Source organism: Chiloscyllium plagiosum, unplaced genomic scaffold (genome assembly GCF_037043375.1).
Source record: "Chiloscyllium plagiosum isolate Xiang-an unplaced genomic scaffold, Cpla_swu_hap1 HiC_scaffold_8, whole genome shotgun sequence".
NCBI lineage: Eukaryota > Metazoa > Chordata > Chondrichthyes > Orectolobiformes > Hemiscylliidae > Chiloscyllium > Chiloscyllium plagiosum.
Window position 1 is genome coordinate 48,999,237 of NW_028270146.1, and position 23,317 is coordinate 49,022,553.

Below are 23,317 nucleotides of genomic sequence, written 5' to 3' on the forward strand. Positions count from 1 at the left end.
GGAATCTCAGAATGAAGGACAAAGTTCATGGTCTGGAGTTGTTGAACTCAATATTGAGTTCAGATGGCTGTAAAATGCCCCAGTGGAAAACAAGACACTGTTTCTGCAGCTTGCGTTGGCTTCATTGAAACATTGCCGTAGACCTAAGATAGAAATGCAAATATGAGAGCAAGACCGTGCACTCAAATGGGAGCTGATGGTGAGGTTGAGGTCATGGATGTAGACTGAGTGAAGATATTCTGTAAAGCAGCCATGTTCTGAATTTTGTTCTTGAACTTGATATTTCCATTCCCCCAACTTATTTTGTTTTTTATGATCTTACTTTGTTAAACTTCATATTTTTCTTGTTAATAGCACCTACTTATGATCTGTCTCATCCATTGCCTCTGCCTTTGTACTTTGTTTTATGAGACCTTTGATTTCCATTCTGCTTTAATGTTTTCCTGACCTGCCTTTGCATTCTATTTGTTCCTCTTTGCCCTTTTTCAACAGCATGTGCATAAATCACCACAACCTGCTTCAATTCGGCTACTTGTTAAGAAATCTCACAGACAATCAAGTACTGAAAGAATGATTTAGACTTTATTGCATATGGCAACCCTCAAGTAAGCAAGTTAAGCCTTACTTGGCTATGAGTCATGGTGGAATGTAGCTACAATTCCAATCAACAGTGTCTCTGATGTCCAGGATTTGATCCTTGTGCAGTGTTCTTTGGATTTCTGCTGATGAAGACTTCTGGTTTGAATTCTTGTCCTTTTAATATCTTGTCCATCACTTCATTGTTTCCTGCTTTTTTTGTTATTACACGCTTGTCACACATTCTTATGCTTTTACTTCATTTACTTGGTCTCTATATGAATTTTATGGATTTTTAAAAATGCAAGTTTCACTGTAGTTAAGCCCCTGGACTCCACTATGTTTTTGAATAAAATATGTGTTCTGGGTTTCCAGGCTTCTTGCTACCTAAAGCAAGGCAAGTTCAAACAAGCAGAAACATTGTATAAAGAGATTCTCACTCGTGCTCATGAAAGGGAGTTTGGTTGTGTGGATGGTAAGTAGATGTTTTTGGGTTTTTCCCCCATTCTGACAAGCACAACTTAACTGATTTTTGTTACATAGGTCAGCATGAACGAGGTTTAAATTCTGTTAGCTTTCTCCCCCATTTACTTTGTTTTTGTTGCTGATGCAGAAATTTGGTGGTGTTTCCAGGTGTATGGATAATTTTTTGAATTAACAATGACTGGAAGTACACAGATTTAACATTCCAGTCTTATCTGAGTTCTGTCATATTTTCTTATTTTAATGCATTCTCTTTCCTGCTAATTTATTTGGGCAGTCAAATTCCTGTTTCTTTTAAGAAAGATAACCTTGAATGAAAGATCAAATTATTAAAGTTATGGAACAACTCTCTATTTGTGATGTTACTTTCTGTATGAAAAATGGCTGAATTATCTTTTCCCAGATGAAAATAAGCCTATTTGGATGCATGCTGAAGAAAGAGAGGAACAGTGCAAGGTAAGATTAAGTTGGTTAACATGACTTTCCTATTGTTTTTAGTGTTATTATGGAACATGCTTTTAGTCTGCTTCAGACCGATCATAAAATGAATCCATAACGAATTCTGTAATAGTGGAAAGATATGAATGTTGGAAAGTATTTTATGATCACAATATTACATGCGCCATCTTTAATTAAGAGGATATGAAGTCAGTGTTCTATGAATCTTCCAATAGGCAGGTTTTCCTGAAAGGCTCACTTTTATATGTGATATTTCCCCTTCTTTAAAAAGGTGGCAGGCAATATGAATTTCTGTGAATATGTTGGGTGAGACTGAGGCATGAGTTTGAGGAATTTTATGTTAGTCTTCTCAAATGCTACAATTTTGAACTCAAACGACCAGAAGATGTTGAAGTAGTATGTGTTCCATAATCACTGCATTCTGCACTTGATTTTTTTTTAATGCTCTCTTTGTCAAATGCTTGAATTTCATATATAAGCCTGTTTTATATATTATGCATATTGTATTTTATTTAGGGAAAACCAAAAGATGGCACCACATTTGGTGAATATGGAGGCTGGTACAAGGCATGCAAAGTTGACAGGTATATTTTCAGATTTAAATTTTTTAAAAAAATTATTGTAAACAGAATGGCATACTTTATTTCTTAAGTGGCTCATGAAACCATACATTTTGCTTCTATTTAAGTTACCATTTATTGCTTATTTTGGAAATGTGAATACTCAATTTAAATAATTTAAATGTGCCAGTAATCCCAGAACAATCCTAATTTTAGATGCAACTTTATGTTGGTAGACTAGTGTGGTAACAATTTAAACCGTTTACATCTTTCACTTTGGATAGTAATGTGAATTCTTGAGAATATTATGCCCTTCAATCTTCATGTCTATACATGCCTGTTTAGAGACCAGTTGGAAATGGGGATGGCTGAGGTCCACAAAAGAGCCATCCATCTGTTTAAATGAAAGTTTAATCATTTTGTTTAAATGAAAGTAACAAAAGCATCTGGTCCAAGGTATGGAGAAAATAAATGGAACTATGTATATTTGCATAAGTAAATTGCATTGAACCATCCAGCCACCTAATCTGTGCTGTGGCACATAAGAATTGTGGTTTGAGAGCCTAAATTGCAATTAGGAACATAGGATATAAGAGCAGGAATGGGCCATTTGGCTCTTTGACTCTGATTTGATGTTCAACTAGACCGTGGCTAATTATCTACCTCTGCGATTTTCTCACCCAATCCTCCTATCTCTTGGATTTCTTGACGTTGAAGATATCATCAATCTGCTATAATGCTTATAGGCTGTGCATTCCCCTTATATAGTTTTGGGTAAAACAGCCCAATGATCAATGATGAGTATTGAAATAATCCTGTCTAGATATGACATAAAGGCGTTGATGTACAAAATGAAGCAGTTGTCGTCTATGTGTCTCCTTGCTGCCTAACAAGAATCTGTCTTGATATTCATTTAGTGCCACCTGAGGCAGCTATTTCCAAAGTTGTACAACCCTCTGAAAGGAAGAAAAATTTCCTCCATATTTGTCCTGGAAAGGTGACCCCTAACTTTAGAACATTGACCCCCCTCATTCAGGGAGGAGAAAGTGAGGTCTGCAGATGCTGGAGATCAAAGTTGAAACTTTATTGCTGGAACAGCACAGCAGGTCAGGCAGCATCCAGGGAACAGGAGATTCGACGTTTCGGGCACAGGCCCTTCTTCAGGAATGAGCAGAGAGTGTTCAGCAGGAGAAGATAAAAGGTAGGGAGGAGGGACTTGGAGGAGGGGAGTTGGAAATGTGATAGGTGGAAAGAGGTCAAGGTGAGGGTGATAGGTCGGAGTAGGATGGAGGCGGAGAGGTCAAGAAGAAGACTGCAGGTCAGGAAGGCGGTGCCGGGCTGGAGAGATCCGGCTGAGACAAGGTGGGGGGAGGGGGGATGAAGAAACTGGTGAAGTCCAAGTTCATCCCCTGGGGTTGGAGGGTTCCCAGTCGGAAGATAAGACGCTCCTCCTCCGACCGTCGGGTTGTTGTGGTTTGGCGGTGGATGAGTCCAATGACCTGCATATCCTCGGTGGAGTGGGAGGGGGAGTTGAAATGCTGTGCCACAGGTTGGTTGGGTTGGTTCGTCCGGGTGGCCCAGAGGTGCTCTCTGAATCGCTCCGCAAGTAGGCGGCCTGTCTCCCCAATATAGAGGAGGCCACACCGGCTGCAGCGGATGCAGTAGATGATGTGTTCCACCTGGACAGTCTCGGACTCCTCCCTCCCCTTCCTAGACCTTTCTGTTTCTATCTCAGGCGACCGAATCAACACGGACATCTACTACAAACCAACCGACTCCCACAGCTACCTGGACGACACCACCTCCCATCCTGCCCCCTGTAAAAACGCCATCCCATTCTCCCAATTCCTTCGTCTCCGCCGCATCTGCTCCCAGGAGGACCAGTTCAAAATACGTACAACACAGATGGCCTCCTTCTTCAAGGACCGCAATTTCCCCCCCGACGTGGTCGACGGTGCCCTCCACCGCATCTCCTCCACTTCCCGCTCCTCCGCCCTTGAGCCCCGCCCCTCCAACCGCCACCAGGACAGAACCCCACTGGTCCTCACCTACCACCCCACCAATCTCCATGTACAGCGCATCATCCGCCGTCACTTCCGCCACCTCCAAACAGACCCCAGCACCAAGGATATATTTCCCTCCCCTCCCCTATCAGCTTTCCGTAGAGACCACTCCCTCTGCGACTCCCTTGTCAGATCCACACCCCCCACCGACCCAACCTCCACTCCCGGCACCTTCCCTTGCAACCGCAGGAGGTGCAACACTTGCGCCCACACCTCCCCCCTCACTTCTCTCCAAGGCCCCAAGGGAAACTTCCATATCCGCCACAGATTCACCTGCACCTCCACCCACATCATCTACTGCATCCGCTGCAGCCGGTGTGGCCTCCTCTATATTGGGGAGACAGGCCGCCTACTTGCGGAGCGATTCAGAGAGCACCTCTGGGCCACCCGGACGAACCAACCCAACCAACCTGTGGCACAGCATTTCAACTCCCCCTCCCACTCCACCGAGGATATGCAGGTCATTGGACTCATCCACCGCCAAACCACAACAACCCGACGGTCGGAGGAGGAGCGTCTTATCTTCCGACTGGGAACCCTCCAACCCCAGGGGATGAACTTGGACTTCACCAGTTTCTTCATCCCCCCTCCCCCCACCTTGTCTCAGCCGGATCTCTCCAGCCCGGCACCGCCTTCCTGACCTGCAGTCTTCTTCTTGACCTCTCCGCCTCCATCCTACTCCGACCTATCACCCTCACCTTGACCTCTTTCCACCTATCACATTTCCAACTCCCCTCCTCCAAGTCCCTCCTCCCTACCTTTTATCTTCTCCTGCTGAACACTCTCTGCTCATTCCTGAAGAAGGGCCTGTGCCCGAAACGTCGAATCTCCTGTTCCCTGGATGCTGCCTGACCTGCTGTGCTGTTCCAGCAATAAAGTTTCAACCCCCCTCATTCAGGATTGACCCACAAGGGGAAACGTCCTTTTAATGCTCACCTGGTCAAGTCAATCAAGATGTTACACACCTCGATAAAGTCACCACTCACTCTTCTAAACTCCAGTAGAAACAAATCAGCCTGTTCAACCTATCATCATCAGACTGTCTGCCTATCCCGATATCAATCTAGTAAAGCTGCTCTGACCAGCCTCCACTGCATTTACATCCTCCTTTAAGATAAGGACACCACAACAACAGACAATATAGAAGATAATGTCTCACCTGTCTCCTGTATAACTGAAGCACAACATACTTTATGTTCAGCTTCTCTTGTAATGAAGAAGAGCTTTTCATGGCCACCTTGAGTACATGCTTTACTTACACAGTAACTTTTTTTGTCATTCATGCGCCAGAGCACACAAATCCATTTGCACCATGAAATTCTATAGTTGCTCTTTGATGGAGTAATACTCTGCTGTTTTGTCTTCCTTCCAAATTGAAAATTTTTACATTTACTCCATCTGTCATGTTCTGGCACACGCATTTGACTTACCTATATGTATCTGCAACTCAAACCATAAGAAATAGGAACAGGAATAGGCTGTTCAGCACCATGAGCCTGCTCTGCCATTTAAAAGGATTATGGCTGATCTGATATTCTTCATGTCCACTTCCTTTTTTTTTCTTATAACCCTTGATTCCCTATTGATCAAGGATTTATCTATCCCAGCCTTAAATATGCACAAGGACCCTTTGCCACAGTGAGCTGTGGGGGTAATGTTCCAAAGAAATGCAACCCTCAGCAAACTTCCTCATGTTTTTGCAGCATACTTCCTGTCGTCAGCAAGTTTTTTGTTTTCCACCAGCTAAATTTCTATCCATGCTAATACGTTTTATTTTCTGCAATATCATATGCCTTCTGGACATCCAAGCATAGTACATCTGGCTCCACTTTATCCATGGAACAAGTTACTCCTTCAAAGAATTCAAGTTAATTGGTTAAACATGCTTTCTCTTTGAAAAAACCATGCCGCTTCTCCTGGATTACCTTGAGATTTTATAAATGCGCAGCTAGAATCTCTGATTCTGCCACCTTCTTCACACCAGTTAGTTTGACATCTGTAATAAAGTTTGCTGTCTCCCATCCTTGAATAGAACGGTTATATTTGCTACTTGCTAGTCTGTTGAAACCTTTCCTGAATTTGGTGTTAATTTTCCAAAATTCACTAATGCCTCTACGACCTTATTAGCATCTACTTACAAGAGTTTGGCTAGAAATCCTTCAGGACCTGAAGCTTTATCAGCCCGCAGTTCTATCACTTTGCTTCCTATCACTTCTCTTGTGATTGTAATTTTGCTCTGTTTCATCTCCTGTTTTACATCTATTACTAGAATGCTTCTTTGTATTCTGCATAGTGAAAAAAGAAGCAAAATATTTGGTCATTTCTTCTGTTGTTTTCTTTTTACCTACTATTAAGTCACTGCTCTCACTGTCGAGAGGACCAACACTTTGTTTTACATATCTGTAGAAGCTCTTTTTATCTGTTTTTACATTCCTAGCTGGCTTTTCCTCAGTTTGTCCTCATTAATGTTTTGATCACTCTCTGCTCTTTATATTCTGACCCATCATCTGACTTGCTAGTCATTTTTGTATAGTTATATGCTTTCTACATCACAAGAATGTAAAAAAGTAGCAGGAGTAGATAATTAAACCCCTCAAACCTGCATATCTGATCATCATTGGCTTCAACTCCTCATTCAGGCCAACTCCTTGTGGCGCTATACCACCTGTGTACCACCTCTTGAAGTACATTCAGTTATCTAGCTACCACATCTCTATGGTAGAGAATTCCAGACATTCATAACCCTCTGAAAATTTATTCTCATCTCAGTTTTAACTGAATACCCTTTTATTCTGCAACTGTCCCCCCCTAATTTGAGATTGCCCCATTATGGAAACAGAGTCTAAACAGTTATCCTGTCAAGCACCCTCAGAATCTTCTCTGCTTCAATAAGATCACCCCTCACACAAGTTTAATTGAGAATATCTAGTTGGCATGGACAAGTTGGACCAAAACGTCTGTTTCCATGCTGTACAGTTCTATGACTGAGTCTAATGAATGAAAGCATAGTTTGTTTAGCTGTTCTTGATCAATCACCCAATTCATTTCAGAAATCACCTAATGATTCTCTTTTGAACTGCATGCAATGCTACAATATCTTTTCTTAAGTTTTGGGACCAATGTTGTACACTATAAAACTACCATGACCAACACCCTGTGCTGTTTTTAGAATCCAACTCTGAACAACAATTCCATCCATCATCTTAGTTATTTACTGGGCCTGCATTGTAACTTCTAATGTTTCATGCAGAAGAGCATCCAGATCTCTCCTCTTCCTGTTTTAAAAGTCTTTCCATTTAAATAATAGTTTACCTTTTGATTCTTCCTACCATTGTGCATGACCTCTCACTTTCATTAAACTCCATCTGTGAAGTTTTTGCCCAGTCACTCAATCTATCTATATATCCTTGAAAATTTCTTCTATCCTTCTCACCAATTGGTCTCCCATTTATTTTCACATTGTCAGCAAATTTGGATACACTGCACTCTGCCACCTCCTCCAAGTCATTTAATATAGGTAGAGCCTCAATTAATTGCTTGGACTAATCCTTGCAGACACCACTAATTGTGGATGTGGAGGTTAGGTGGTTTAGCCATGTAAAACTGTCCTGTAGTGTCTAGGTATGTGTCTAGGTAAGTAGATTAGGCATGGTAAATGTGGGGATAGGGTGGAAAGCTGAATTTGAATGGGATACTCTTTGGAGTGTCAGTGCAGACTTGATGGACTAAATGGCCTCTTTCTGCACTAGGAATTCTGATTCTATTCTACAACCGGAAAAATTACCATTAATCCTGACTCCATATCTTCGGTTTGTTAACCAATCTGCAATCTATGCTAATGTATTATCCCAAAACCGTGAACTCCTATCTTGGACCTTCTTATGCGGCATCTTATTGAATGCCTTCTAGAAATCCAAATATGCAATGTTTACCAGTTCCCCTTTATCAACTCTGCTTCTTGTATCATTGAAGAATTCTACAAAAATTTTTCAAACATAATTTCCCTTTCACAGAATCATGCTGAGTAAATCCCCTGTTATTTCTTCCTAAATAATAATCTCTAATATCACCCAACGCATGTAAGGCTAAGTAGCCTGTAGTTTCCTGATTTCTATCTTCCTTCCTCCTTAAATATGGGTATCATATCAGCAGTTTTCTAATCTGCTGAAATCCTCCTGGAATCCAGTGAGTTCTGGAATATTTTGACTGATGTTTCCACTACCTCTATGGCCACATCCTTTAAAACACTTAGATGCAGGCCATCAGGTCCTGTTGACTTGTCTGTGTTCAATTCCATTAGTCAGTTCAATACCTTGTCCCTTGTGATGGTGACTGTCATAAGATTTTTCCTCCTATTATCATCATGCTTACTTGCTAACTTTGATGTTTATAGTGACGATTAGTTTTTGATTGGATACTCTACTGTGAAGGTTAGTTTTTTGATTGGATACTCTCCTTGACTGCCTTCATTACCCACATGTGGTCAATCCTTCTTGTTGAGCTCTTTTTGATCAGAAAAGATTCTTTCTGAACATTATGAAATATCTGCTTAAATGTCTGCCCCTGCTTATCTATTGATCTTGAATCGACTCTCTCTTCATACCTTTGAAATTGCCTTTATTTAAATTGAGGATGCTGGTTTGAAACTCAAGTTTTCTTTATCAAACTGAATTTGAAATTCAATCATGTTGCGATTGCTACCCTCTAGAGGTTTTTTAATGACAAGTTCTCTTATTAATGCTACCTTAGTTTACATTACTGTAAATAAAATAGCTCATTCCAGGTAAGTTCTGTAATATACTGCTCTACTCTACACCCCATCTCTCTTTCTGATTTTTTAAAACTTTCCTTAAATTGAACCCTTCCCTAGCCTCTTCTTTGTCTCCCCATTCCCTCCCCACCCTGATAATTCAAAGCCCTGTCTTCAACCCTGAAGACTGAGGATGTTTCTTCAATTTTCACAATATTTCATTGTAGGAAATTCCTGCTCATTCAGTAATAAATGTCAAGGAAATAATGTAACAAATTAGAGACAATGGAATGGTTGTGGTGAGTTAGAGCTGGTAGTGTTAGTATATGTGGTTTTGGATGATATTGCTGAGGTACCTGGAGCGTCAGAGGCTGAGGGGTGACCTTATAGAGGTTTACAAAATTATGAGGGGCATGGATAGGATAAAAAGACAAAGTCTTTTCCCTGGGATCGGGGAGTCCAGAACTAGAGGGCATAGGTTTAGGGTGAGAGGGGAAAGATATAAAAGAGACCTAAGGGGCAACTTTTTCACGCAGAGGGTGGTACGTGTATGGAATGAGCTGCCAGAGGATGTGGTGGAGGCTGGTACAATTGCAACATTTAAGAGGCATTTGGATGGGTATATGAATAGGAAGGGTTTGAAGGGATATGGGCCAGGTGCTGGCAGGTGGGACTAGATTGGATTGGGATATCTGGTCGGCATGGATGGGTTGGACTGAAGGGTCTGTTTCCATGCTGTACATCTCTGACTCTATGACTATAAGCTTGTAGGTGAGAAAAAAAGGATGCCAAGAAAAGTCCCTGAGAGGTAATGGAAGAGAAACAATTAGGAGTTATTCTTTGACTACATTTGATAGATTAGAATGGAATTGGGCTGGGTAAGTGCATCTGTTTCTGAGTCTGAGATTGGAAGTTAAATTTTCCAACAGTTTGTATTGAAATGCAAAGCACTGATTTTGTGGGTATCAAATCAATTTAAAGGGCAAAATGCCTCAAAATACTTTACATTCCATGTGTGATTATTTTAGTTCTAAAATGTTGATTTTTTTTTTACTTTAACCTCTTCAAATAGTCCAACAGTAACAACAACATTGAAGAACCTTGGGGCACTTTATAGACGTCAGGGCAAGTTTGAAGCAGCTGAAACACTGGAAGAAGCAGCTCTGAGATCTCGTAAACAAGTAAGCTTGAAGAATTGACCAATGTTTTACATGTTTATTACATTATGGCAGAATTAGTTTGGTGGGGGGATGGTAGTGAAGGAGTTGAGGTTTTTGTACCACGCTGTTGTATGTCTTGTACTGACAAAAACCATAAAGCTAAATATTAAATAATTTGAACATGTCAATATTAAGCTGACATTAAGGATCAACACCCTTTGTAAATAGGGGGGTCTAGATTTTACCCTTTGTAAATATCGAGACAGGGCATTGTATGCATAATAGCTTCAGGTCCGAATAAATGTATCTAATTATTCTTTATTACTATACACCTTTAAGAAGAAGAAAATTGTTTGAATTCTCATTGCACTTAAGTTCCATCTATTCTTAAGATTGTTTTCTCCAGTAAAGAAAACAATGTTATATTTCCAAGTAAACACACTCTGGAATCATTTCTAGCATCCTTGAATACAGTTTATATTTTTATTTCAGTAGTATGTGTTTGCATATTTGAATTATGGAAACAATTCAAATAAAATGAATACCGTTGGTTCACAGGGTCTTGATAATATTCATAAACAAAGAGTAGCTGAAGTACTTAATGATCCTGAGAGCATAGAGAAAAGAAGAAGCCGTGAAAGTCTAAATGTAGATGTGGTAAAATATGAGAGTGGTCCTGATGGAGGCGAAGAAGTGAGTATGGGCGTAGAATGGAATGGGGTAAGTACAGTACACAGTCCACAGATCTGCAGTTTCTAGTACCTTAGTAAAACAAAAGTTACACCATTAGATTTTAGTAGTTAAATTGAAATATTAATGTTTAGAAATACACCATTAGATTTTAGTAGTTAAATTGAAATATTAATGTTTAGAAATCATTTCATGATTGACTAATGCAGGATAAAGATATAGGAACAATTGAACAAAGAACAGGGTTGCCACTTCAAAGTGACATTTTCAGATTAAAGTTAATCTATTATCTGTAAATAAACTGTTACGATTGCAATTTATTTCATTCCTAGCAATCTTTGCATAACACCAAGAACTACACACACGCAAATTGAGGAAATGAAATGTTAGAATATGGATTTCACTTGAAGTTTATTTGATTAAATCATTGGAGTTGAACTTCGGTGACCTTTAGCATCAGAACTTTCATGTTAAAGGTCTCTGTAAAATCAATTTTATTAAGATTTGCATATTGTAATCAATATTAATCAATTTAAATTACTTTTCATTTATGCACTAAGACAGCAATTTTCAGATCTTTTCTGTTACAGGAAATTGTAAAAGAAATTGGAATGAGGATTTCATTAATTTTCAAATTCAGTTTTGATCTACTCTTTATATTTTGGTTTACAAATGCAAAAGGTAGAATAGATTAACTGAATTATGAATTACTATGCACTTATCTAAGTTGAGAGTCCTGAGATATCATCTTTGATCCTATAGCATGCAGATTACATTGGAGAAGCCATCATAACTAAGTTCTCAAGTCTTATTAGCCAAGTACAGAGCAGCTTTGATTTGATTTTATTGTCACGTGTACTCAAGTATAAAAGTACAGGAGTACAGTGAAAAGTGCATATTGTCTTGCATGGCAGTAATAGCTGAGGTACAAATACCTAGGTACAGAATCTTAAGAACAAGGAAGGAAGAAAGAACGAACAAATATTTGCAAGGCACTAGTGTTGTCATGGTTGGTCACCCTCTTGGCTGGGGAACAAATGTGTTTAAGAAATGGAGAGAAAAATGCCTTTGAAAGTTTTTGTTCCCTTAAAATTGAGATGTACATGACAGAATATCATCTGATTATCCAATTTGTTTTGACAATGCATTGTTGCTGTAGGCACTCCTATGCTTGTACAGTAATAATGTAAAAATGCCACAAAATTCTAAATGTTATCAAATGATTTAATGCTTAAAATTCCTACCATGAAAACTTAATTTTTTGTTTGTGAGCATTGAAAAACTTCTAAAGTTCAAAGTATTATGTTTATAAGCTGTCTTTATTACTACTGTATGTATAAATGCTGTTTTGATTTTTCTGCTCATGTGAACTTATGATTGAGAAATGAATTATCTTTGAATAGGATTACATATTTTCGAGGAATATCAAATTGAAATGCCAAAGAGGTGGTGTGCATCATGAAAATTCTGGTAGCTAGGATTTCTGTTTATTTCCCATTTGAAACATGTTTCGTCATGTTACTTGCTATTTCATAAAATTTGAGCATCCCACTTATTGTTGCCAGTTACAACCTAAAATATTCCTTGCATGACAAAATTCACATGCACAATTTTTTTTGGGGGGGGGGGAACTATATGTGGCAAATACACTTGAAAATATCATTGAGTTTACTGTGCAGAAATTGGGAAGGATTTTAATCAGCCAGTTTCATTATCAGGTCTTGCATTTGCAAATACTTTTGATAGGTGGTTGTATCTGAACCTGTGATGATCGGAATAATGCTGTTTCCAAGAAACTTAGTTTTGTAAGAACCAGTTAGAAATGTGTTTTGGCTAATCAGTCTGTCTTCTTTTCAATTCCATGAAGATATCCAGGAACTAGAGGTTTATCTTTTATATATTATGTAGTTTATGTTGGTACTGTGTACTGTACAGCTCTTTATATTTCTCTTGTGTTCTGTGCACTCACTTGTTCAAATATATCCTTGGTCTAATCTTTGTATTAACATAAAAGGTCTGTAAATAATATTTTGCGTGCACGCTTTTGTATTTTAAAGAAAACATAATTGCTAACACTATTTCTGGGTCATTTATTCACTAACATATTGGCTGTCAAAAAAATTAGCATAAGATTGTTTTAATCCACCAAGTATAAAATTATCTAATTGACTAATGCTGTTCATAACGTCTCAAGGTTTAATTCATTTTCATCTGTCTCCAGACATTTGTTTTCACTTTTGGTTTCACTTCGGATTTAAATGCCAGAAGAGTCTATATCCAGGCTTACATGTAACTATGCCAGTGTCTGAATTACACAGTTTTATTTTGGTTGCTGTTTTGCTATTTTCTTTAAAAGCTTATCCAGAAAAATTGGCAAAGTTATCAAAAGTTACTTATACAGTCATGTGTTCCTTTTAAAGAATGAACATATTCAAATTTAATTTGTGCATTTTTAAAGTTTTATTCTGATCATTTGCATATACTTTGAATTTGTGATTTACAGGATAATTCAAATTTTATTTGCTCATTTAATATTGGTTTGGGCTGACATTCTTCACAACATGTAGAGAAAAATGACAACCTGTCAACATGCAACATATGTAATTGATGAAAGTAAATTGATAATTTAGGATAAAGATGAATGAAAAATCTTAAATTATTTAGGCAAGATTTGAGAAAACAGTAAGAAAGATTTACAATGTTTTGCTATGGAAAAGTTATTTCTATACAGTGGTATTAAAATAAAATCCCGGTGTTTTAAGTTGACTGCCCCTTCACAGATAGTGCTTACAAGATTTAAGAAGATCATCTGCTCTGCCTCACTCTTGTTCTCACATGTATACTTCCCTTCATACCTCAATTGCTCAACTATGAACTTCAGTGCTTATTAAATCAAAATTATGTTGGTCAGTACTAATTTTTGTAGAGATAATTTGATGTTGCGGTGCCGAAACTGGTACGACCAAGGTTGGATGAGTGTGCACTCTCTCTCTTCCCACTGCTCCACTGACCACACTTCGCCAATGTGGTCACTTATACACTTTATACAGTATTAGATTTAAAATAAAAAAGATCCATCAACCAGATTTCTTTTAATAAGTAACAAAATTATTGATCCATTATGAAAACAACACTTATTTGACAAAGCTGCAAAATTGATTAACACAGTTTGAAATGTCAAAGTATAAGTATTCACCTTCTAGATACATGCAGGAGCACACACACATGCACCTAAAGAATAAATAAACTTTTTCTGCAATGAATACATTGGAGAAAAGCATTTAGGACAAATATTTGTTACTTCTCAGAATAAAAATATAAGGTTATGTGCTTTGATAAGGAGAACAGATGAGGTGACCATTTCGTTGGTGGTAAGAAATGTGTGGATGTTCAAGGGGCTATGTATGTTTATGTCAATAAGTCACTGAAGACTAATGTGCAGACAGTTAAGATGGCTAATGGTATGTTAGTCTTTATTGCAAGAGTGTTCAAGTACCAGAGTAGTGAAGTCATGCTTCAGTTGTACAGAACCTTGGTTAGATCATTGTAGAGTGCTGTGTGTAGTTTTTGTCCCCTTACCTTAGGAAGGATATTGTTACCCCAAGGAAGGGCAATAAAGGTTTACCAGATTTGTTCCCAGATGACAGTTCTGTCCTCTGAAGAGAGTGTGGGAAAACTGGGTCTGTATTTTGTAGAGTTTCAAAGAATGAAAGGTGATCTTGTTGAAACTTAAATATTTAAAGGGTTAGACAGGGCAGATACAATAAGATATTTCCACTGGTTAGTAAAGGATAGAACCAGGGAAGGTAACTTTAAAATATAAGGAAGGCATTTTGAACGAAGCTGGGTAGAATTTTGATCTTTTGAAATTCTTTACCCTACAGGGCAACAGAAGCATGATCACTGAGTATGTTTAAAGCAGAGATTCACATATTTTTAAATACAAATGAATTAAAGGGGTAAGGAGATAATATCAGAGAGATGAGCATTAAAGTGGATGATCAGCCATGATCCTATTGGTTATGAAATTCTCTGTGACAAAGTGGTGAGGCCAAATTGTTGAGAATTTTCAGAAAGAGATTAAATAGTTCTTGGGGCTAAGGCATCAAAAGGTATGGGGAGAAACAGGGAACAGGATACCAAGTTGGATGTTGGTCATGATTGTATTGAATGGTGGAGGAGGCTGGAAGGGCCAAATGGCCTTTTCCTCCCTCCTATTTTCCAATTTCTATGTAATATTTATGTTAAATGGAAGAGCAGGCTGAATGGGCTGACACCTGCTTTAGTGTTCCTAACATACAGGCATGGGCGAAAAGCAAAACAAATATTGCCAGGGATGAGACTCAGCTTCTCTGGTCTATCCATGTAACTCCTTAAAAAAGAATTCAGAGGAGATTTGTTAGAAGTGTTCAAATCTTAAGGAGTCTGGGCAGGATAGATGGGAAGCAACTTGCCAGTTTTGCTGAAGGCGCAAGAACTAGAGGACATCAAGTTGAGGTGATTGAATGCCAAAAATGTGACTTGAATTTTGATTTTTGTCTGCTTGGTGGTTTGAATTTGGAATCCACTCCCTGAAAAAGTGGTGGAAGCAAAATTAATTGTTACTCTCGAAAGGATATTGAATACTTATTTGAAGGGAAAAAAAGAAGTGATGATTTAGTTAATGGGCAAGTGGAACTCCATGGGTTGTTCTTTCAGTGTCGGCAGGCACACAGTGTACCGAATGCCTGCCTTTTGTACAGTAACCATTAAATAATATTCTGAAAATCCACACAGCCCGATTACTGAGTAAATAGCCTTAAGTTTCACTAAATTAGAATATTAAAAACACTGAAAGGATATTGGCTTTCATGCTATCAGTTTTTATTATCAACTCTGATTCCATTGTTGAAGAGTTGTTTAATAATGTGCTTTAAATATTGTACGCAATTACTGCATTAAATATTTGAATTATAGATGTGCTAACATAATTTTTTACCAAATAACTTGGTGGTTTAATATACTAACAAACAAAAGCTTTTCTGTGATGGTAGCTAAATCTTACAATTTTGAATACTTTTAAACAGCATTAAATGTAGTTTCTTTTTGAAGCACATCATTGACTTGGAACTAATTTAAGGTTTCCTTTTCTTAGCCGTCTAGTTTTTTATTGATTTTCTTTTGAGGCATTCTTTTAATTAATTCTTTAATTATTCTTTGACCTTGGGATTAGAAGATTGTCTTTTACCAAGGTTTATTTCTGTATTTGAGACCTTTAATAGGAATTGCATGGGTTCTTCCTCCCAGTTTATGTACTTGTAAAAATTCAAGTCAGATACTCCCACATAACATGGTGGTGATTAGAAAATTGTCTTGAAAGGGAGAACACATAGAGTACTAATTAACAATATTACATTTTCAACAAAATGATGGAAATTTTAGGAATTCTGCAATGGGATTCGCATCCACTTAAATCCCACCCCTTATTAGAACCAGCAATCTGTGAAATCAATTGATATGGCAAGAACTTTTCCTTTTCTGCTCTAATTGCTGTTAGAAACTAAACAAAGTTGCACCTTGACCAGTCAGGTGTAACTTTTGTTTTAAGTGATATATTGATTAATAATCATATTGCTGAAGAACAAGACTGGATTAAAAATAATCATTTGTGAAATGCTCTAATTTTAAATTGAAAGCTTTGAAAACCATGCTTGTTAGTATTTCAGCATCATCCCTCCAATCATCTGCTAATCTTAATTTTAATCCATATAAAATGTTTTCAACATGATTTGGTTTTGGTTCTTTTCATTCCTAATTCGCTGTGGAAAATTTTAAAGTTATTGACAGCTTGATAACATGAGCAAGTCTGTGCTGGGAATCTCCTTTTAAACTGTACTGCAATTAGCTTTACATCAACAGCCTTAAAACTCCCACCATAGAGTATGTGATCTCTGAGGCTTTCTTTGATGTTACTAGTGAAGTCTCATAGTGATCAGTGCTGTGATTTCAATATTTTACAAGCCATATAATTGATTTTGATGAAAGGATTAAATGTATGTAACAAAATTTTCTGATGTTGCAAATAAGTAGGAAAGTAGATTGTCAAATCTGCAGAGGGATACAGATAGATTAAGTGAAAGGACAAAGTAAAAATAGATGGTGTATAATGTAGAAATTATCCTTTTTGGCTGGAACTATAGAAAAGCAGGATATAATTTCAATGGAGAAAGACTGCAGATATTATTAATACAAAGGGAATGGGTGTCTTGGTGTAATCATCACAAAAAGCTTGTATGAGGTGCAGCAAGGGATTAGAAAAGCAGACGTGTTGTTAATTATTGCTTGTGGAATAGGAGGACGGAAGTATTACTACAACAGTGCAGGGCCTTGGCTAGACTGTATTGTATTCAGTTTTTGGTTTCTTTTGATTAAAGAATATAATTGGATTACAAACAGTCCAGATAATTTGATCACTCAACTGATTCCTGGGATGAAATGATTAGCTTATGAAGAAAGGTTGAGCAGATTGGACCTTAACCATTGAAGTTTAGAAGAATGAGAAGTGATCTTGTTAAATACAAGATCCCTAGTGGTCTTGATGGAATTTTCCTGAGAGAATGTTACCTCTTGCAGGGGTGTTTGGATTATGTGGACATGGTCTGAAAAATAGGTGGTACGGTAGCTCAGTGGTTCGCACTGCTGCCTCACAGAAACAGGGTCCCAGGTTAGATTCCAGACTCGGGATACTGTTTGTGTGGAGTTTGCACTTTCTTCCCGTGTCTGCGTGGGTTTCCTCCGGATGCTCCGGTTTCCTCCCACAGTCCAAAGATGTGCAGGTCAGGTGAATTGGTCATGCTAAATTACCCATAGTGTTAGGTGCATTAGTCAGAGGGAAATGTGTCTGGGTCGGTGTGGACTTGTTGGGTCAAAGGGCCTGTTTCCGCACTGTAGGGAATCTAATCTAATTTAAGAATGAATAAGGATTTTTTTTCTGAGGACTTTGAATATATTTAAGACTTGATTAGTTAGAGTTTTGATCAGCAAAGAATATGGGAGCAAAATGGAATGTGGAGCTGAGATCAGCTTTGAGTTTATTGATTGGGTGGACTCCAGGGACCACTTGCCGACTTCAAATTGTTCTTGAGATCAGCAACAAGCGTGATTGCTTCACTGCTTCTGACCATTCTGTTCTAATCTCCACACAAATACATCCACATATCAGAGTATATTTATATATGTATAACAGTGTGTATGCAATAATTTTTAAGTCAACAACTGCGACAGCTGTCTTTCCTCTGCCTCTTCCATCCCTTTCCTCCTCTTCTCTTCCCTCCTTCCTCCTGTTCTCCCCCCGCCCCCCAAAAGAAAACTCTTCCCCTTCTCCCTCCTTTCCCAATATCCCCCCCCAACATTTCTGCACACCCAACCTTGAGCATAGACAGGAAAACTCCATTAATCCATCCACCCTGTTCCTGGCAATTGCACTACCTCATACATTACTCCCAATCTATCTGAGAGACACTGTCTCATGGAAAATGCAGACCAATTAGGGGAAAGAATGAAAATCTTTTTTCCAGTTCTTTTAGATGATCATATAGTTCAGGTGACCACTTTGGCCTAAATTATTGCTATACAAACATACAATTTTTAGGTAATCCATGCCTCAACCAGAAACTGATCCAATCTTTGCCCAAAGGACTTCAGCAACTTGACTTTTCATGAGCGGGCAGCTGGTTCCAAAGGGCCAATATTCTATATGACACTAATCAAGCCTTAACATTCAATATCAATCTGGCCATGCATATCTTGATACTCCCTTATCACAGAAGCTGCAGAAAGGTAATCTATTCCTTTCATTACCTGATAAACTTTGATCAAATCACTTGAGTCTGTGTAGAGTGCTAGTTCTTTTGCTATCCTGATAACTAAGATAGTTCACACTGAAAATGAATCTTTTGGCCTTCCTGTTATGGATGTAAAATGTTTCACAGCATTATTTTGGTACTATTTCTCAGCACAGCAGAAAGGTTTTGGTTAATGCCCTCACCAGTATTTATTTTTAAATGAACATCACTAAAATAGAATATCTGGTTATTATCACATTACTGTTTGAGGTATGTTGCTGCATTTTCTACTTTACAACAGTGACTACACTTCAGGAATAAATTAACTGCAATGCTCTGTGTCAAAGCAGAAAAGTACCATACAAGTGCGTGTTTTCCTGTATTATTTCCCTACGTTCTCTCTTTCTTTTCTCTCCAGTTGCTATCTATGCTTGCTTTTGTCTAAACCCCTTCCTGCTAGCTTTTGGCACTGGTTCTCTTCTCCACTTTTAAGGGCGGCATAATAGTGCTGGTACATCCAACAGATGAGTTTAGTTATTCACAGATTTAATCATGTGTTGGAATAATAAATGATGAGCAGCATGTGTGATCTTCATTTGACCTAGAAATACTGTTTGTGTAATTTCCTCAAACAATTGAAACTGTTGAAGCTTTTGCAACAGTTTGACTTGCTTCTTCTTTTTTTTGTCTGCCAGGCATAGGTGCTCTTTGTGATACTAATATTTCCCGGCATGAAGGGCATGCACCATCTTGAGGCTTAACTTCTGTGCATTATTGCAATCTGTAACTTTGTCTACACTATATTTTGTTTATTGAGAACTGTTTCAAGGCTGTTGTAATTCTGCGATATTCTTGTAGTTTATTGTATACCTGTAGCCTTGACATATCTGTTTAAAACTGTGTATTCCTTTCCACAATTGACTGATTTTTGCATTAATAGAACTGCCAGCAGATTATAATTCATATGAAACCCATACTTTAAAATCAAAACATATACTTAAAACTAAGCTGTTCTAATTTTATTAGTCATGTTTGTAAATTCAGGCATATGTGAGCGCCATTTGAGCATTTTATGGCTTGGCATCTCTGTTATGTAATTGCAAGGTAGATTTCTAATGCTTTGTCCTACAAAAAAGACCAGTAATGGTTACTCTCAAATGAAGAAAAATATTGATTAAATAGTATGGCATGATATACAGCCAGAATCTCTTATTTAAAATAGGAGGCATGTTATTTGTCCTCAATTCATTAACTTAGTGCCTATTAAGAATGTTGTTAAAATGTTTTTATTCTGGGTGAAATTCATGTTTAAATTGGTGCATTAGTAAACTGATCTCTGCTGATTTCTCGAGTGTCTAGTGGTATGTGTGATTGTCTTTTTTTTCTAGCTCTTAATAAACTAGTTCAATGTCTCACTAATTTGTCTTTGCCTCTGGTCTGCTTACTTCTTCAGTCTACCCTGCATATAGCATTCTAGAACTCCAGGATTTTCTAAATAGAACATAAAAATTGTGCTGTCACATTTATAAAGTTATTTTTCTACCCTACAACATAGGACGGCCTAACTTGCGTATAACTGTTAATCAATCTTAATCATTTTTGACGAAGCAGACTTGCGCTTTATTTTTCGTCAAGTTTTCACTGAATAATAGGTAGGAAAATTGTCAGGGTTTTTTTCTACCTGTATTTCATAACTGAAGAGAAATAAATGTATTGGGTTTTATAATACAATGAAGTTTAATCAGATTGGTGAAGGTTTTAATGCATTTAAACACAGCTGAAAGATTCTATTTTCTTATGTTACTAAGATTTTTATGGGTTATAGAAGCACTCCCTTTTTGACATGAACAACAATTTTATCCATAGTTTAATTTTTTTGTAATACCTTTTGAAAGGAGAGGAAATAATTGAAAGGATAAAACTTCAAGATAATTTTAATTTGATGTTGCATAATTAACAAATGATTTCTAAGAAGGTAAGTTTGGTCTTTTCTCCCTCCTGAAAAACTAATAGACCTTCTTTAAAAGCAGTATTAGCACATATTAAGTAGCATCTATAGCATAGAAATAGGCCACTAGTTCATCTCACCTTATCAATATGTCCTCTATTCTGTTCTTTATTCTGCTTTCCTTCTTGTACTTTTCCAGCATACCCTTCAATGTGGCAGCGATATTCAGCACAATTACTCGATATAATAAAAACAAAAGTATTGCGGATACTGTAGATCTGAAACAAAAGCAGAAGGACCTGGAGAAACCAAGCAGCTGTGGCACAATTAGTTTTGAGTGAATCCTATTGGACTTGGCGTTAATTTTGATTCTTTATCCACAGATGCTGCCAGACCTGCTGAGTTTATCCAAAAACTTTGTTTTTACTTATTGCACTGATTAGTTTCACATTTCAAGTTGAGTAACTACATTTTTCGTAATTTCTTTATTGGCTTTATTAGTGACTACTTTGTACCTGTAATCCATAGTTTTGTACTGGTTTCACAAGTAGTAACATCTCCTCTACATCTACATTATCGAATCCGTCCATGATTACCTTTAAATGTTCTCTTTCTAGGGAAGAAGAGACCCAGCATGTTCAGATAGTTCTGACTTCTCAGTTCAGGATTTATTGTCCTTGTACATCTCTTAACTTTCTCTGAAGCTTTTATACTTTGTAATTAGTAAATGACAAAAGTGCATGGCACTCAATGTATTTCACATTCAAATAAGAGATGGATAAAACCATAATAAACTTTTCTTCCAAGTAATGATGCATTGATAAATGTCACATTGTAATCATTGATAATATTTCATATCTTGAAAACATTATAGAAAATCTTAGAATAGATTTGCATTCTGCTTAGACTATAAGATATAGGAGCAGAATTGAGCCATTTGGCCCATTTGAGTCTGCTCTGCCACTCAATCGTGACTGACCTATTTCTCAACCCCATTCTCTTGCTTTCTCCCTGTAACCCTTGATCCCCTCACTAATCAAAAACCTATCTATCTCTGTCTGAAAGACACTCTGCCTTAGCCTCCACATTGTTCTGCAGCAGTGAGTACCAGAGATTCTCCATTCTCTGGCTGAGTTCTTCTTCATCTCAGTTTTAGAAGGTCATCCCTTCACTCAGAGGCTGCGCTGTCAGGTCCTAGTCTCTCCTACTAGTGGAAATGTTATCTTCATGTCCAGTTTATCCAGACCTGTCTGTTTTCTGTATGTTTCAATGAGATCTCCCTCATCCTTCTAAATTCCATCTTGTACAGACATGGAGTCAACAACTGCACCTCAAGCTTCTCCTTTAAAGACCCTGAATTTGGAGTCTAGGGAGTTTCTGTTAACCAGTTATGGTAACTGTGGAAGAGAAAAAATGCTGCATAGAGATTAGAGTACTAATTGTTGAAGGGCAACCTCAAGTATGTATTTCTTGATCTTTAGAGTTTGCACCCACTGACACTAATGTATACAAATTATTGATCAAGGTTTGATTATTTGTTCATGTCAAATAAATTCAAACTTGACATACTTGAAGTGCTATACTTAGCGTTGATGCCCTGTTCTAGGGAGGTGAAAAGAATCAAATTGTTATTCAGTGACCCCTTCCAGAAAAATATTCAGCTTGAACTCACTCAGTGGTGATGTTCTACAAGCAAGTAGTCCATCGTTAGTTTTTTCCGAATTGACACCTAATAAATGACCAATCAGGTGAAGTATCAGAGATCTTGATGCATATGGAACTACAGCAAAAGTAGATATGTTGAGGAAGAGAAAAAGAAACAAATTTAAAGGAGCACATTGTTGTGTAACTATATAATAAACACAGCATGAAAAGTAATCAGACCGTGCATCTGGATACAGGAGTACTTATTTCTAACTTTTCTTGAGGTTCTACTTTGGCCAGAGAGCTCAGTAATTCATTTTAGCTAGAATTTGAAATATGTAATGATAACCACTAAATGTGCCATGTGAGGTATACAAGTATTGAACTGCATTTGGAAGATAATTTAGTTGCTTTGTTTGAGAAAATACAGCAAACGTGAATTCAAGATTAAGTTTTTTTTTAAATTTATTTTTAATTGATTAACAATTTAATTTTAGGAATATTCAAGACAAATTAATATTATTTTTCATGGCTTATCTAAAAGGCAATAAACTAAGTTTTAAGACATATTATATTCATAATATCAAACGTATTAAATAATAGATGATATTGGGTGCCTAATTAATGTGAGTAACAGATGTATGAACAATATAAATTATATTGACCATTATAACTTATTGATTTGCAATGATTGATTATCCCTGTTGAAAAGTATAGGAATTATATATGTTATAATACAATTCATTATGTAGGTCAGATTTAGAATAAAGAATTTGTAAATACTTCTCAGGCTAAAGCAGTATTCCTGGACAGAAGAATAGATTTCAGTCTTCGGATCAGAACTGATTAGATTCAAAATATGTGTTGTGAATATTTGACTTAATTCAATAATTGGGATCTTTGAATAGATTTTTAATTGGAAAATTATTTTGTATGATGTAGTCATTTTAAAAACCTTCATAGTTGAATTTTGAAGCTAGTAGATATGGTGTACATGCAATAAATTGTGTGTAAATTGGTTGTAGGGTGGGTTCCTTCCCATCTCATTTGAAAGAGGAATATGGAACTTCTTAGTAACTTGAATAAAGAAAACTTGTTCTCATTATGGTTCATTGTTCAGTTACGTTGAGTGTTATTGCAAATGTTTTGCCGATCAAATTG

General features: G+C 37.3%; 1 protein-coding gene and 1 long non-coding RNA gene across 7 annotated transcripts in view; one reads left to right on the plus strand and one right to left on the minus strand.

The window, feature by feature from the left end:
* Positions 1-23,317, plus strand: part of klc1a (kinesin light chain 1a) — a 104,204-nt gene that overhangs the window by 61,480 nt on the left and 19,407 nt on the right. For 3 of the 6 annotated variants that reach the window (XM_043697511.2, XM_043697514.2, XM_043697515.2), the window contains exons 9-13: positions 952-1,051; positions 1,463-1,515; positions 2,035-2,102; positions 9,964-10,072; positions 10,610-10,771. In XM_043697511.2, the coding sequence (XP_043553446.1) occupies positions 952-1,051; positions 1,463-1,515; positions 2,035-2,102; positions 9,964-10,072; positions 10,610-10,771 (492 nt within the window). Of the gene's footprint in view, positions 1-951; positions 1,052-1,462; positions 1,516-2,034; positions 2,103-9,963; positions 10,073-10,609; positions 10,772-19,259; positions 19,984-23,317 lie in introns of those variants that run through there. The other 3 variants (XM_043697516.2, XM_043697517.2, XM_043697512.2) reach the window with 3 other exon arrangements.
* Positions 10,694-22,293, minus strand: LOC148149394 (uncharacterized). The gene is made up of 3 exons (XR_015757896.1): positions 22,185-22,293; positions 20,653-21,125; positions 10,694-10,813 (listed from the first exon to the last, which is right to left on the minus strand). It is a non-coding gene; the product is annotated as an uncharacterized LOC148149394 (long non-coding RNA).